At 40.1% G+C, this 14248-nt stretch overlaps 1 protein-coding gene across 1 annotated transcript in view; it reads right to left on the bottom strand.

The window, feature by feature from the left end:
* gmds (GDP-mannose 4,6-dehydratase) overlaps positions 1–11514 on the bottom strand; it is a 159918-nt gene extending 148404 nt beyond the window's left edge. Inside the window, exons 1-3 of the mRNA XM_063890629.1 lie at positions 11251–11514; positions 2118–2162; positions 254–341 (exon numbers count right to left, since the gene is read on the bottom strand). Coding sequence (XP_063746699.1) covers positions 254–341; positions 2118–2162; positions 11251–11349 — 232 coding nt within the window. The 5' untranslated portion in view covers positions 11350–11514. The remainder of the gene's footprint in view (positions 1–253; positions 342–2117; positions 2163–11250) is intronic.
* Between the last annotated feature and the right edge of the window lie 2734 nt (positions 11515–14248).

Raw genomic sequence — 14248 nt, 5'->3', positions numbered from 1 at the left:
CTGTAGGATTCTATGTCAACGAGGTCACCGTTAGTGTTGTAAGTGTGAAAGCCAGCGTGCTGCAACAATTCTACAGTTGCTGTTAGGCTAGATTTTCCCCCCCACACAAAAATCAACACTCAGTACACATCTCTGCATTAGGAAATGACATAATATTTGACATTATTTTGGTTAACGTGTAGGGGGCGGGGTTAAGTCATAAAGTGCGGATCGTTTCTCTGGGGAGACGCCATGGTGTGAAAAGTATACACACTTCCTTCGGTGTGCGTCTGTGGGTTCTGGTAGAGATGCTCAATGCGACCGGTGTTGAAAGAGCTGGAGCGTCTCAAAATACCATGAACCTGTGAGAAGAAAAAGACAGGCTTTACTGTACCATATTTATTTTACTCACAATACATATTTACACCACTTGAGATAAACATTGTCAGTTCTACATCCTTGCCTTGGTAACTTTGTGAAACAACATTTCAGTTTTTTGTTGCACATTTTGAGCAGCTCCTACAGACTAATAGCGCACAATCAAGAAAGTATTACTTCAAGATTACGAAACGTTCCCCCACATTTACTGAGGAAGCAGGACAGAGGGAATTGAGACAGATTCAGTTTACTACTTGCATACTATGCAAATATCCTCTGAAGCACCATGGCGAAAAACACAATGATACGTGGTGAACAAAATATTAAAAGGTATATAGGGAGTTTCTCTCCCACCGACCCCCACCCCGACTGAAATGCCTCCATTGGACTCCTTTGTTTACTTCAGTAACATAGTGACTTGAACTCCTACACATTTTCCGTGATAGGCTAAGAGGAGGGACATCTCTAAGCGGTTGACCAATCACAACAGAGCTGGTCAGCTAAACAACAGAGTAGACTGGGCTCTGGTTTCAGACAGAGGGTGAAGAGTAAAGCACTTTTTGAATATTAAAGCATTTAAACATGTCACAGTAGAGGCACAAAATACTAATATCATTTAATATAAGACAGAGGCTTTTTTTCTAGGCTTACATTTTAGGGTTTTTCTACAATGTCTCAATCATGAACACTTAATGAAACTATAGCTTCTCATGTTATCTTTATTATATATATTTTGTTTGGCAAATACGGTGTTTTACAAAAGTTGGTAACAACAGTATTGTGTCTCATGGCTGCAGCTAACTGTGTTTTTGAATGCTGCGTGTGATCTGACAGGGGGGGACAGGAAGCTCTGCTCAGGAGAGATAACAGAACCTGATCCAAGGGGAGTCCATTAGAGGGAGGCTGCTGTGCCCTAACCTCACTTCCTTTATTCACTCTGTACTTCCTGCCTGCACGCTCCTCTTTAATTCCACCCCCACCCCCCCTCTCTCCCTCTACATGCAGCATCTCCCCTTCCTATCCAGGCAGGCTGTGCTGAAACTGAGTGAAGGTGTGTGAGGGGAAATGAAGTCATGCAGCTACTGTCAGGAAAACACAATGTGCCCTGGTGCAACACGTATGCTGTGTACTGTATGTATGGTCACTCTTCAGGGGTGTGAGGCTCAGGCCGAAGCCCTACGCAGCAGTAACAGCTTGTTAACCTCCGCCTGCAACCACAGGCTGTTGACTCTCGGCGCTCCTAAAAACACATCGCGCAGCAGGTGCAAGTGAGTGACCTCAATCGTGTTGCCGTATAAAAACAACCATTTCCCCGTTAATGGTGTGACCCAGGGGTAAAAGGTGAGGGGTCAACAGGCTTGAAGCAGCACACAGGGCCTTATCAGGGTGAGGTGTGAGTCAGTCTTCGTACAAAGTCACGTTACGTCACGGTCCCTCGGGGGCTCCCACACACTGCTGTGGCTGGAAGAAGCTTATCGAGGGAATGACGCTCTGTGTGTGTGTCTGTTGGCATTGGCGAGCATCTGCATTCATTTCTGTGTGTGTGTGTGTGTGTCTCTGTGTGTGTGTGTGTGTGTGTGTGTGTGTGTGTGTGTGTGTGTGTGTGTGTGTGTGTGTGTGTGTGTGTGTGTGTGTGTGTGTGTGTGTGTGTGTGTGTGTGTGTGTGTGTGTGTGTGTGTGTGTGTGTGTGTGTGTGTGTGCGCCTGAGCTTTCACAGGACAAATTCTAGATTCTGTTAGGTCCGGATTTCTCTCTCTCACCTCGTAGCCTTTAGCGAGCAGGAACTCAGCCAGGTAGGAACCATCCTGAAAAGAACGAAGACAACAGGGTTTAAACGGGAAAAAGCACAATGTAAATATAACACATTACAGTTTTACTGACTGAATGACAAACTTTAACCAAAACATGATCTAAAAATATCTTTTTGATCATGTTGAGAAAAACCGAATTCCTTTAAAAATCTGAACATTTAACATAAACAACTCTTAGTGCGTTATGTTTGTCGAGTGTTTAACTCACTATTTCTACCCCATTGATTAAAGCGGCCATAGAAAGCATCTATCTGGTATTTGAAATTGTTCTCTGATGTCTACAAAGAAAAATGTCCAGATGCGGTTTTACAGGCCCATGTATAACCCTATGATTTGGTCCTAGAATGAAACAAGCTGAATTGCCTTATTTGGGCTCATTTAAATAATTATGACGAGCTCTGCTCTGATTGGCTGGTTTACAAGGAGCGATCCATGGCTGCCTCAGAGCCCACAGAAGTAAGTGAAGTTCGCGAAACTGTGAGAGATGAACCATGGAGGCTATAAGCATCCAACCTTACATGTTTGAGCCTTTATCGGAGGAGGAAACCGATGAATTTGAAGAACCGCCAGTTGGACGGAGATTCGAGAGCAACGTTACGGAGTGGTGAGTGTTAGCGTTAGTGTTTCCAGCAGCTGGTGTATGCAAATGTTGGGGCTGGACTACCGTGTGTGATGTCACACACAGGGATTGTTGTAATTCGCCCGTTTTACTGCTGTGATATGCATATTCATGATTTGCACGTGAAGGAGGAAACAATGGTGTTTGAGGTTCACGGTATGTCAGTTCAATGTACCGAACTCTCCTTATTCAACTATGCCAAGGTAAATACAGTTTTCCATTCTATGGCACCTTTAAATTATATTACAGCCCTTAATGATTATCAATTGCCTATGAATGATATAATGGGATTTAAAAAGTGATTATGTCAACACATCACTTGTTATTTTAACATTCTTCACCTTTGAAGTATTATGATCTGGGGAAAGAAAAATTAGACTTTGAACAATATTAAGAATGGGAAATGCTTTGCAAATTGAGTAACATTTCTTCAGGACATAGCCCAAACCCTAGTTCTTGATAATAAAGAAATGTACTTCTAGCGTGTGGTTTATGTCAAAAATATAGACGGTAAGCATTAAAATCTTACAAGTACAGAATAAAAGGAAAAAATGCAACCTTTAAAATAGGTAGTTATGCTCATTTTGTTATTTTATTGAGAATAACGCCAACACATGTCCAAATGTAGAGTTATATTGGATGTTTTAGAGAGAATGTTCAGGGTTAACTCAACAGAACATTTCTAAATGGACTTTTAATCGGATTATTCTTGGTTAAACTGGCTGGTGCCGTGATTGGTTTGAAAGTAAACTTGTAAATTGTTCCGAGTCACTGTTTATTAATGTAAACTAAATGGTGTTGGACCGGAACGCTCTAGAAACCTCCACACTGTGGCTGAATACTGAGTCCCTGGATCATTTGGTGTAAAATCACATGAATCAGGAGATTTATGCAGACATCGAGCCAGTGTGTGTGTGTGTGAGTGTGTGAGTGTGAGTGTGAGTGTGAGTGTGAGTGTGAGTGTGAGTGTGAGTGTGTGTGTGTGTGTGTGTGTATAACAGCAAGCCCTGTCAATAAGGTCTTGTTCCCCTCACCCGTGTTACTCCTCGTCTTTTTTCCCTACTCAAACTTTCCGACCGCACATTCTAGAACACTCTGGAACATTCCGAACTAGTCATGGCATTCATCCCTCAATCCCCCTCACGTATGTGCACGCACACACACACCCTCACACATACACACCCCCTCTCCGGGTTACCGTCAAGGTGGAGGGCAGTGAGCAGAGGAGGAAAGGGTTCACAGGGGCTGGAAGTTGGAGGACACCCAAAAACCTGGCAGGAGAGTCATGTTTGAAGCTACATTGAGGGCCCGTTTCTAGAGGGGCTCTACAGTAGGGGCCACAATTGCGCAACCTAAAATTAAAAGTTTGACAGAAAAAATGACCTTGATCTATTTTAATAATTGATCAATCATTAAAGTAAGTAAATACATACTTGATATATTAATAAACATTGGGGCTGGGCAATATATTGATGATACAAAAATATTGTGTAATGACCCCCACATTTTGGAAATGGTGACATTGCAATTGTTTCCTGGTTTTAAAAGGCAGTAACGCAGTAAAAACAATTTTCTCTATTTACGAGGCTTTTCAAGCTGTTTTAGAATGTTGTCTTTATTCAATTAGTCATGAATCAACCCACATTAGAGATGAAAAAGTATCGAAATGGTGTAAATATTATGTCAAAGCATGAATGCTCAACCACAGCGTCCTCCGCTCTTTCACTATTGAGATATTTGGCCAAATTATAATGATCTTTTTCATAGAGCTCAGCCCTAACAGACTTTGCCAGTCAGATACAACCCAATCCCCTGAGGAAGGATGTGAGGTGCAGTTTAAAGTTGTGAATATCTACCATGGGTGAAAGGGGCCTGTGGACCAGTGTGTGTGCTGTGTGTTAAAAGGCCTGTACATTGTAACTTTAAATCAAATCCAAACAGGTGCTTTCTTGTTTATATTGCTCGTAACTTAACCTTCCTGAATAACAATTATTAGATTTAGCCCACATGTTTCAACCTGAAGATAAATTTGATGGGCTAAAAAAGGTCAACTTCTTGTAAAGAGACAAAAGAAGCAAATGTCTGTTTTACGAGTTTAATAAAAAACAATGATTGGTTTGGGATTATCTAAATGTATTCTTAAGATCATTTACAGCTCTGCAGGTTGAGTTTATGTGGTCGTTGGCCCTGATGCCCAACCTGTTTCTGCCTTATCCGGGGGCAGGGGAGGTTGGTGGGGGGTTGGCAAATCTACTGGCAGCCCCTCATCAGTCCCCACGGCGTTCAAAGCTATGGCCGGTGTCATGTTTTCCTGCCCCAGTGCCAGGGTCAAAGCGCTCCACGCCAGACCAATATGGAAAACAAGCCTGAAGAGCTACCGCACTGTTTCAAAACAAGAGGCTCCTTTGAGGCCATATTAGCCCATAAACCTTGGCCTCACCTCGCTGCTTCCTGTTATGGGGAGCTGGGGAGGGTGGTCACACACACATACCTACATGCTCACCTGCCAGGTGAATGTCACATCACAAACTCCTCAAAGACTCACATTGGCATTAGCACAGTATGTGTTGACTCTATCTTTAGGAACCAAGGTTGTCCGATTCTAAAGTATAACACCATGATAGTCTTTCATCATCATATTCATTTCTTCAGGGGGACGAACGTGTGTAAATAACCCTTCAGGTACAAGTGTTTTACTTTCTTCTAACGCTTATTTCATTTTTTGTTTTGGTTTTTTTTTTAAGAAGGTTAAGGTGAAATAAGATTTTTTTTCTCCCTGCTCTTTGCCAACGTGTGTTATAAAATGTGCGTAAAGTGTACATTGAAATAACAGCCACATGTGTAATAAACAAATAAAAAAACAAATATATTAAATGTAAAACCTTCTACTATCACAGAAAAGAGAGAAATTCACTATATATTGTGATGCTAAACTGACATTCGGACAAATAAAAACTTTGGTTCTGTATTTCATTGTGAGAAAAAAAAAACCACAAACTAGCAAGTCAAATTAAACTAGAAGGGTAACAAGAACAACTCGGACTGACTTAAAGAAGCAGGTCAGCATTTAAAAATAACCAAAGGAGGTGGAGAGGACAGAGGGGGAAAAAGCTGAAGCTTGTGTTGATGTTAGACTAAATCAGTCCATGTGTGTGAAAAATGTTAACAATGTTCTTTCATCAGATCTGCTGTCGTTAGCGCCAATCAACATTCCCATCATCATCATCATTATCACATCATCATCCAGCGGTTAGAGGAGGGATACGCATCAATATCAAAAGGTGGCATTGGAGGGTGTTTGTGCGTGAGCATGTGTGCGTGAGCATGTGTGCGTGTCGGTTTCAATTCAGTCTACCGCCAAAACAATATCCGAGTTATCCATAAGGTAAAAAAGGATGTTTGCGTTAACAAAAAAAGCTTTTTCAAATATCTTTCCATACCTTATTTAGTTCAATTTTCCATCCATCCATCCTTTCTGGATCAAACATTATGTCTGTAGAAGTTGTGATTTTCCAGAGCACAAGATTAACAAATCAAATTGCCTGTTTTGAATTCTGAATCCCAAAGATATTCAGTTGTCTTTCATTTAAAAGATAAAAAATCCACATTAAAAGAAGCAATAAGCACTGGATTTGGGGCCTTTATCGGGGACATAATAAACAACGTGCAAATAAACAATGCAGTAAACAAGTATAGCCTTTTTCACCATTAACACTATAAACAGACCTTCAGTCATCCCTTCAGCCACAGATGAGAAGAGGGGAGTCTGTGATGGCTATAAAACCCCAGCAGTATGAGTTTAGTACCCCCTGCTGGCGGAGGAGCATTATTTTGGCTCTTCACCAATAGCATAGGGCCGCTCTGTGACCTTAATACCTGATTATGGTTAAATCATCTGCATATCATTAAAGCCAAATGACTTAGCCTAACCAAATTAAAAGAGTGTAATGTCTGACTGGAGGAATTATTCAGGTATTTATGCAAACATGGAGTTCATGGCCAAGTATTTATTTATCATCGTGTGTAAAGTGAACTACAAATAAATCACCTTAATGTGCTTTCATTAGACCACAATGAGAAGCTGCCAAACACGCCACTGCTCTGCAATTAGTTTAATGACACTGATCACACACACACACACAAGCACGTGCACACACATAAACACACACAGCAGTAAGTAGGAACAGTTGGTTTGGTTTTGTCTGGATCTCCTATTGACTTAAGCACCGACTCAGGCGTGCTGCTATAACACATAAAAAGAGCTTCCTGGTATCAATGAAACTTCCTGTAATCTTGGCTTTGATCACTGAATATGTATTAATATTTTTTATTTCAAATCCATATGTCTTGGTTCGCTGCAGCTGACATCTCTATTTGTGGAAGTTAGGAGACTTCATCCGCAGCTAAATCACCCTTGAAGGAGCCATTAGCAGCCATGATGAGCAGCAGTGGAGACGTGTGCACGGATTCTTAGCTTTATGATTATTATTGCTGGCCCTCGCTTGGATTTTATCCTGTGCTGCTAACAGAGGGAGGAAAGAATGAGAGAGGAAGTGTATCAAGCGGCTAAAAAGGATGAAGAAAAGAGGCTTGTAGGACGAACATCCATCAGCTCTGAGGGGTCGTATCACAGCACAGCGCTGTTTTCCCAAGCGGAGCAGCTACAGAAAGGCGGGTAAAGCTCAAAGCCAACACAAAGTTGAACAGAGAGGCAAGACCTGTCCTGTCCATAACCCCGGATCATAAAACAGTGCTATCAGCATGGCTATTAACTCTGCCTTGGCACTCAGGTGGTCTCTCATACCTCACACCATCTCACCCCGATATTTCACACTGAGACGCCAGTCAGAAACATTCAGACCGAGCAGCATGCTGCCGTGAAATTTATGAACAGTAGTTAGCCAGCCGATTTATGGCATCACTGTGACCCCTGACACCCCGCTAGTGACTCCTGAGATGGTCTCTCCAGATGCCTGGACCGGTGGTATAAAAATGAATTAACACTGTTGTTTTTTGTCTCCTTTTAAAGACAGTGAGGGGAGTAGACACTTTGGTAGGTGCTGCTTGACAAAAGGAATGTGAGATGATGAAAATGACTTTCCAAGCCCTCTGATTGTCAAGGGGATATTGGCAGAATTCTGGATAGTAAAACCTCAAACATGAAACAATCCCCAAGTATCAGCTTAATCCCTGCAGCTAATTTGTTTTATTTCATTCGGAAAGTGACATACTGTACTTCTCACAGACAACTATAAAAAACACCTGTTTACACACACTTACGTCCACATACACAGCGACAAAGAACCAATGAGGAAAATATCTCTGACATCTTCATGATGCGTCCACTTGTTTAAGAAGAAGCCATGCCGTAAAATTCAAACAGTGTCATGTAGTTTAAATGTTATAAATTCTTATTTCTAGGCATGTCAAAAATATATATATAATAATCCCAAACCGCTTCCGAATACCTGAATTCACCCTGATACCGTTGCCATTTTCCCTGTCTCTTTAAGCCCCCTTCCGAGAAGTCTGCTCTGATTGGCTGGGCAAAAGATGTTCCAAGGTAGTTCTAGAGCAGGAGGTTGAGATACTCAGACTGTATGATGATATATGATATACTAATAAGCCGGTATGTAAGATAGGAAGGAAAAGGGAAAGTGAAGTAAATGTGAAAGTGCCTTGAACTTGCCTACTCTCATTCAGCAGCCAAATGTTGCCTGATTGTATAGAAGTCTACGAAAAAATTACCCTAATTCTCAATAAATGTATTAGACCACAAACACTTTAGTAAAGAGTTTATAATCTCAATTGCTAGTGTTTATTTGGTACGTTGCTCTCATACTTGTGGAAGGGTTGGACATGACTGCCTCTTAAAGTAGAAGGGATAGTGATTCTGAATTTCTAGCAATGCCATTAAATAAGTGTTGATTCAGGAAGAGGCAATATAGATACAATCTTCCATGGAAGCTGATCTGATTCTTAATCCGATATGAATATTGAAGTACACTTTACCAAATGTATGAAGAGAATGTTTGAGTTAAATTCAATTGCATCTGGAACGGTCTGACAAATTATAGTTGACACAATCGTGTTAATTCAACATAGCCCAAAAGTGTACAGCTTTAAAAATATTGGTCCCCATGTGGAGGACCCAGGTTTGAATCCGGCCTATAACCACTTGCTGCGTGTCATCCCCTCTGTCACACATTTCATAGCTGTCACTTGATTAAAAGGCACTGGTTGCCCAAAAATATCTTTTAAATAAAGTTAAAAATCTCATTTGCATCACAGCTAAACTAAAAAAATGGATTAAGTACTTAAGGCACCATTATGTTGTGACATTTTTCTGTTCCTTATTATTGAGGATTTATCGATGACCGAGCATGTGTCCATAAAGCAAGATAAAGTGTGATAAAAAATAAAAATCCACAAGTGAAGAAATAACATTAAACCAGTAAAATGGCAAAATAGCAGTAGACATAGCACCACAATTTGCCAAGCATACAAGCACTAAACTAGATATCACTATATGAAAAGCAAATATCCGCTGCCAATATTGAATAAACCCATATCTAAATTTGACTGAAAAAAACCCTGCATTTTGAAATTCCTTTCTATCTATGTTTTATCCTCAGTCGCTAAACCCGCTGAATGCACTTTGGCATGTTTGACTTTCAAGTTGTGCTTTTCATTAATTATGGGTACTTGTCCTTTCCCCATTGTAACCATGAAACACAACTGAACACTGCAGGCAAAGCAACTACAACAATGGAAGCCATAGAGTAACATGATAGCAAACACCCATGACAACATCATCATTTTAGTTTTGTCATTTAACCATCATGTTCATGTCATGCACCAGTAAGGCCAGTTCTGCCACGCCACCACTCCTCTGGAGATGCTTTGTTTGGGTTTTGATTGATCCTTTAGGTGAAAAGCTCATTGACCTTTTTTTAAATGATAAATGTTCCACACCACAGTAGCAACAAACAGTAAAACGTTAAGTCAGAATGTCAACCCGGTACCTGTCTTAGCAACAAGGAAACAAATCACTCCATGGATGTGAAAGGTGTCACCCCCAACTCAGGGTCCACACAGTCCTGTGGAGCTTAATGGTAGCATGGTTAAATGTTCAATGTTTTCCCTTTTCTTTTCTTTTTTCTTGGTTTCATTATTCATTAGCACCAATTTCAGCCGCAACGGGTCGCTGTTTCAAGCCAACAAGCTCTAGAACAAAACTTTTTGGAATTTGTCTAGCACCAGACGATGCCTAACTTGTGATGATAGTGGAGCATTTAGCAGCTAAACAATCAGATATTTCCCTCAGGAGTTGCTGGACACATATGTCACTCCAAATAAACACTAATGTTGTTCCATATCGGCTAGATATGAGCATGCATCAACCTAAAATGTGATAATTCAGGGTTGTGCTCACCGTCTGTTCCTGTTCCCAACTGGATTAAACAACCAACTAGTTCAAGTGTAAACACTGATAGTAAAAGTGCATGTTTGAACTGATGGGGCCGGACTGTAATATCCATTACACATCTGTTGTATTTACTCACAGAAGATTCCAGTTTTTACCAGTCAATATGAACATAATGTAAGTACGTAGGTGTGCAAAGCTAGGAATCAATAAAGGCCCAGATAAAACTGTTGCTGTTGGGCATGAACAACAAAGCAGTCCTGCTAGGAGGCTATCAAGCGATAACAATTGCACTTTGTACCTTTCCCTGAGAAACCGAGTGAATATTATTGTATTGTTATCTCTCATTTTAGTCAGAAGTAGGCAGGGTGGGTGTAGTATTCATTAGTTAACTGGCATTCAAATGAATTGTTGCAGCTTTGATGAGAGATGTTAGCTAGGTTGAATATAGTCTACTGTTCAGTGACAAACACATCATTCTACAAATGTTGTGCATCTGTTGCACACCTGTGAAGACTTTGAATACATTAAATACAAAATAATTCTTATCTTACGATAGTTATCTTATATGTCATTTTGTATAATGTATACTGTATACATCTAAACTTATCACAACTGTTAACATGTTTATATATGAGATGTGCAACATACTTATATTGCTGTCTAAGACTTTTATACTGGAACACTTTCTACTTATAACAACTGCATGCTCTTTTCTTATCTTAAGTAGAGGAAACGCTACCAGTATTGATTTAGGTGGGAAAACAGCTCGAGGCATTATTTTGGTAGCTTAAAACAATACAGGATTAGCACACATCAAACGCCAGAGGTAAAACATTAAGTTGCATGGGAAATTGAGTTTTAATAGTTACAGTTTATTTATAAATTATCGACAGACTTGAGTTTTTAGCAGCTGGCACGGGTAAACACGCCAGGAAAACTTCTCCTGTTAAAATGCATCACGACAAAGGAGGTGTCAAGCTGTTTTTGAGCGACAGTGTAGCTAACGTGAGATGCTGTTGGGGTATTTGCGTTACCTGTCCGGTGATGCCGGTGATAACGGCCACTTTCCTTTCCTTCTTCAGCTCTCCTTTCACCTCGGAGCTAACGCTAGCAGGCTCGGAGCACATTGCCATCTCTTCTCGTGAAAAGGTTTACCGTCTGCTGCAACAACGACCCAAATAAACCTGTCGGTGCAGTGTGTTTGGTGTATGTACAGTGAGAGTACCTACGAGCCTCCTCAGCATCCGTAAACCAAACTACACGCCGTTACAAAGCAAAGCACGTAGCAGGAAGCGGCCGTGACTTCAGCCAATAGGAAGAGAGCAGGTGGGAGCAGAGTAAAGCTCTTCGTTAAAGAAGGCAGAGTGTGTGAGAGGGCTGCAGGTCTGTAAGCACAGCGCCACCCGAAGGTTGGAGGCAAAACAGTGCCTGTAATATCAGTGACTCGGGTTGTTTTGAGTGGCTGTTTGCAGAGGTGGAACAAGATCCTTTACTTGAGTAAAGTAAAGTAAAAATGCTATGCTCTTGAAATACTCCATTACAAGGAAAAGTCCTGAATGGGAAATGTTACTTATGTAAAAGTACGGAAGTATTATTAGCAAAACGTACTTAAAGTATCAAAAGTAATCAGTATGCAGAATTGATCTTTCACAGTTGTATATTAATATGGAATATTGTATTATTTTGGTTTTTATCACCAACAAATACGTTTTTATGTTTTAGTTACTTTTTAAAACACTGGGCAGATTAGTGGTACAGTTCTGCTTGACATAATGGGCATAATCCTGTGTTTTTATATGTAAGAAGTAACCAGTAACTATTAGTATTAAATAAATGGATTGGCGTAAGAAATACAATATTTGCTTCTAAAATATATTGGAGTACAAGTATAAAGTAGCATAAAATGTAAATACTCAAGTAAAGTACAAATATGTCTAAATAATAGAATAGCTACTTGAATAAATATAGTTACAGTACTGGTTTTGCTGAAGTCTGAATGATCTCATCCTGTTCATCAATTGCATACACAGTGTTTCCCATACTTATCTTTACCCACAGCAACATTGCTATACCTTTACAGAGTATATAAATGTTTTTAATATTCCAAAAAAAGAGTTACAGCAGTATCATGGGAACTGTCAAGAAACTTACTCCCAGTACACAGGTGCAATGTGATCTTGCTAACAAAAGTTTGTAAAGTCATCTTTGAACAGTTTTAGTGCTGTAAAGAAATGTATTATATAGAACAGAAAATAGTGTTGTTGGATATACTGTATCACATTGCACTGCTTGCACTGGCTTGAGGGTTTCAGTCAGTTGGCAGTAGTTTAGCCTTGTTTACTCTTTATTAGCATAATCAAACATTTGCATTGGAAGTGGTTTATAGATCTCAAGTAAATTTGCCTGAGCTTTCAATTTGTATGAAAAGTCAGAATATTAAGACGCTAAATTATGATTTTTGTCTATTTTTAAAGCAGCAGCACTAAAAGTTTGTGAAACAACAAAGTACAGGGTGGGGAAACAGGAATCCCAAATGTCATTGTTTTCATTTTTACAGAAGGACAATCGTCCACTCAAAAATCAATCTCCAGAAGCAATAATGATGATGTGTGAAGAGAGGACATTTCTCTGTCTGTCACACATAATTCCCCTGCCAACGTTTTATGTAAATGTAGCTCAGTAAACAACCTGGTCAAACAACCGAGAGGCTGTTGTGTCAGTGGCACATCTGTTGTTAAAGGAACAAATACCGTATCTTGAATCAGCCCTTTGTAAACTGTATCCTTGTTAAATAAGCCTCACTGCAACAGGTACAAGAGCGTGGAGTTAAATATCCCAAGTTTTCTAAAAATACCAAAAGTCTCAACTTTAAACATTTTTTGGGAGTATAAACATTTGGGATTTTCTGCAATGTTAAAGCATCTTGGCCATGTCAGTGAAGCAAAAAAGCAGTGATGTAAAATGTACATTTACTCAATTACAATGTTGAGATATGTAAACTTTACTTGAGTATTTCAATGTTTTGCTACTTTGTACTTCTACTCCAGTAAATTCATAAGCTACCCTGCAGCATAGCAAGTCAAATTAGCTGCACCTTTACCAGCTTTGATAACAATGTAATGCAACAATAATAAGTACTTTTACTTTTGGTACTCAAACTGAATTTTGATGCCAATACTTTTGTACTTTTATTTGAGTAACATTTTGAATGCAGGACTTTTACTCAAGTACAAGATTTGAGAACAAAGCAGAGATTGTACTGTATGACGTAGGATACTGTGAAAAGTGTGGAAAAAGTTGTTTTTATAACTTTATTTAGAGGAACATCTGGGTTTCAGCTGCTACATTTCTTACAGAATTGAGCTGTCAGACGGCCAAAATAAACACCATTTTAGGAGCAGAACTTGATATATTGACCTTGATAGAGGAATCCATTTCACATCACTTGAGACACTATCTTAACGGGAGCGATCGACCACTCTGAACTGCTCCTAATCTCTTATTTTTCTTGTACATTTGAGCATGTATGACAACATCTGCTCCAGCTGAGAGCATCAGTAGCGCTGTGAAAGCCCTCTCCCACCACTCTACTTCCCAGAGTGCACAGTTTGATGGGAGGTGTGATTTCATTACAGTCTAAAGTAAACATGATCGTATAAAAACAAGTGCCCCGGGTCCTGAGAAGCCCAGCGGTCTGCTCATCCACCCAGCCTGATCAAAAGAGAACAACACACAGCTCTGTTACAGCTCGGGGCTCTTCTTCTTCTCTTCTTTTGTTTGGACGGCAGGTGTCTCGCTGTGTGCGTCGAGGTATTTGACTCTCACTGCGTGTCTACTGCTGTGCAGAAAACTTCATCCATCACACATGTGTTGTGTGGGAACACTACAGAGTGCAGTGTGAAAGCTGGGATAGGCAATATATGTTTCGGAGTCATTTGGCAAAGGTTCAATTACTTTTCCAATATTGTATTTAAGCTGCACGAAATGGTAGGCAGTTTTCTGGAAAATGCAAAATAGAAATGCCAGATTTTG

This window comes from Eleginops maclovinus, chromosome 9 (genome assembly GCF_036324505.1).
Source record: "Eleginops maclovinus isolate JMC-PN-2008 ecotype Puerto Natales chromosome 9, JC_Emac_rtc_rv5, whole genome shotgun sequence".
Lineage (NCBI taxonomy): Eukaryota > Metazoa > Chordata > Actinopteri > Perciformes > Eleginopidae > Eleginops > Eleginops maclovinus.
The sequence above is the reverse complement of the archived record's forward strand: the minus strand, read 5'-3'. Positions and strand labels throughout refer to the sequence as shown.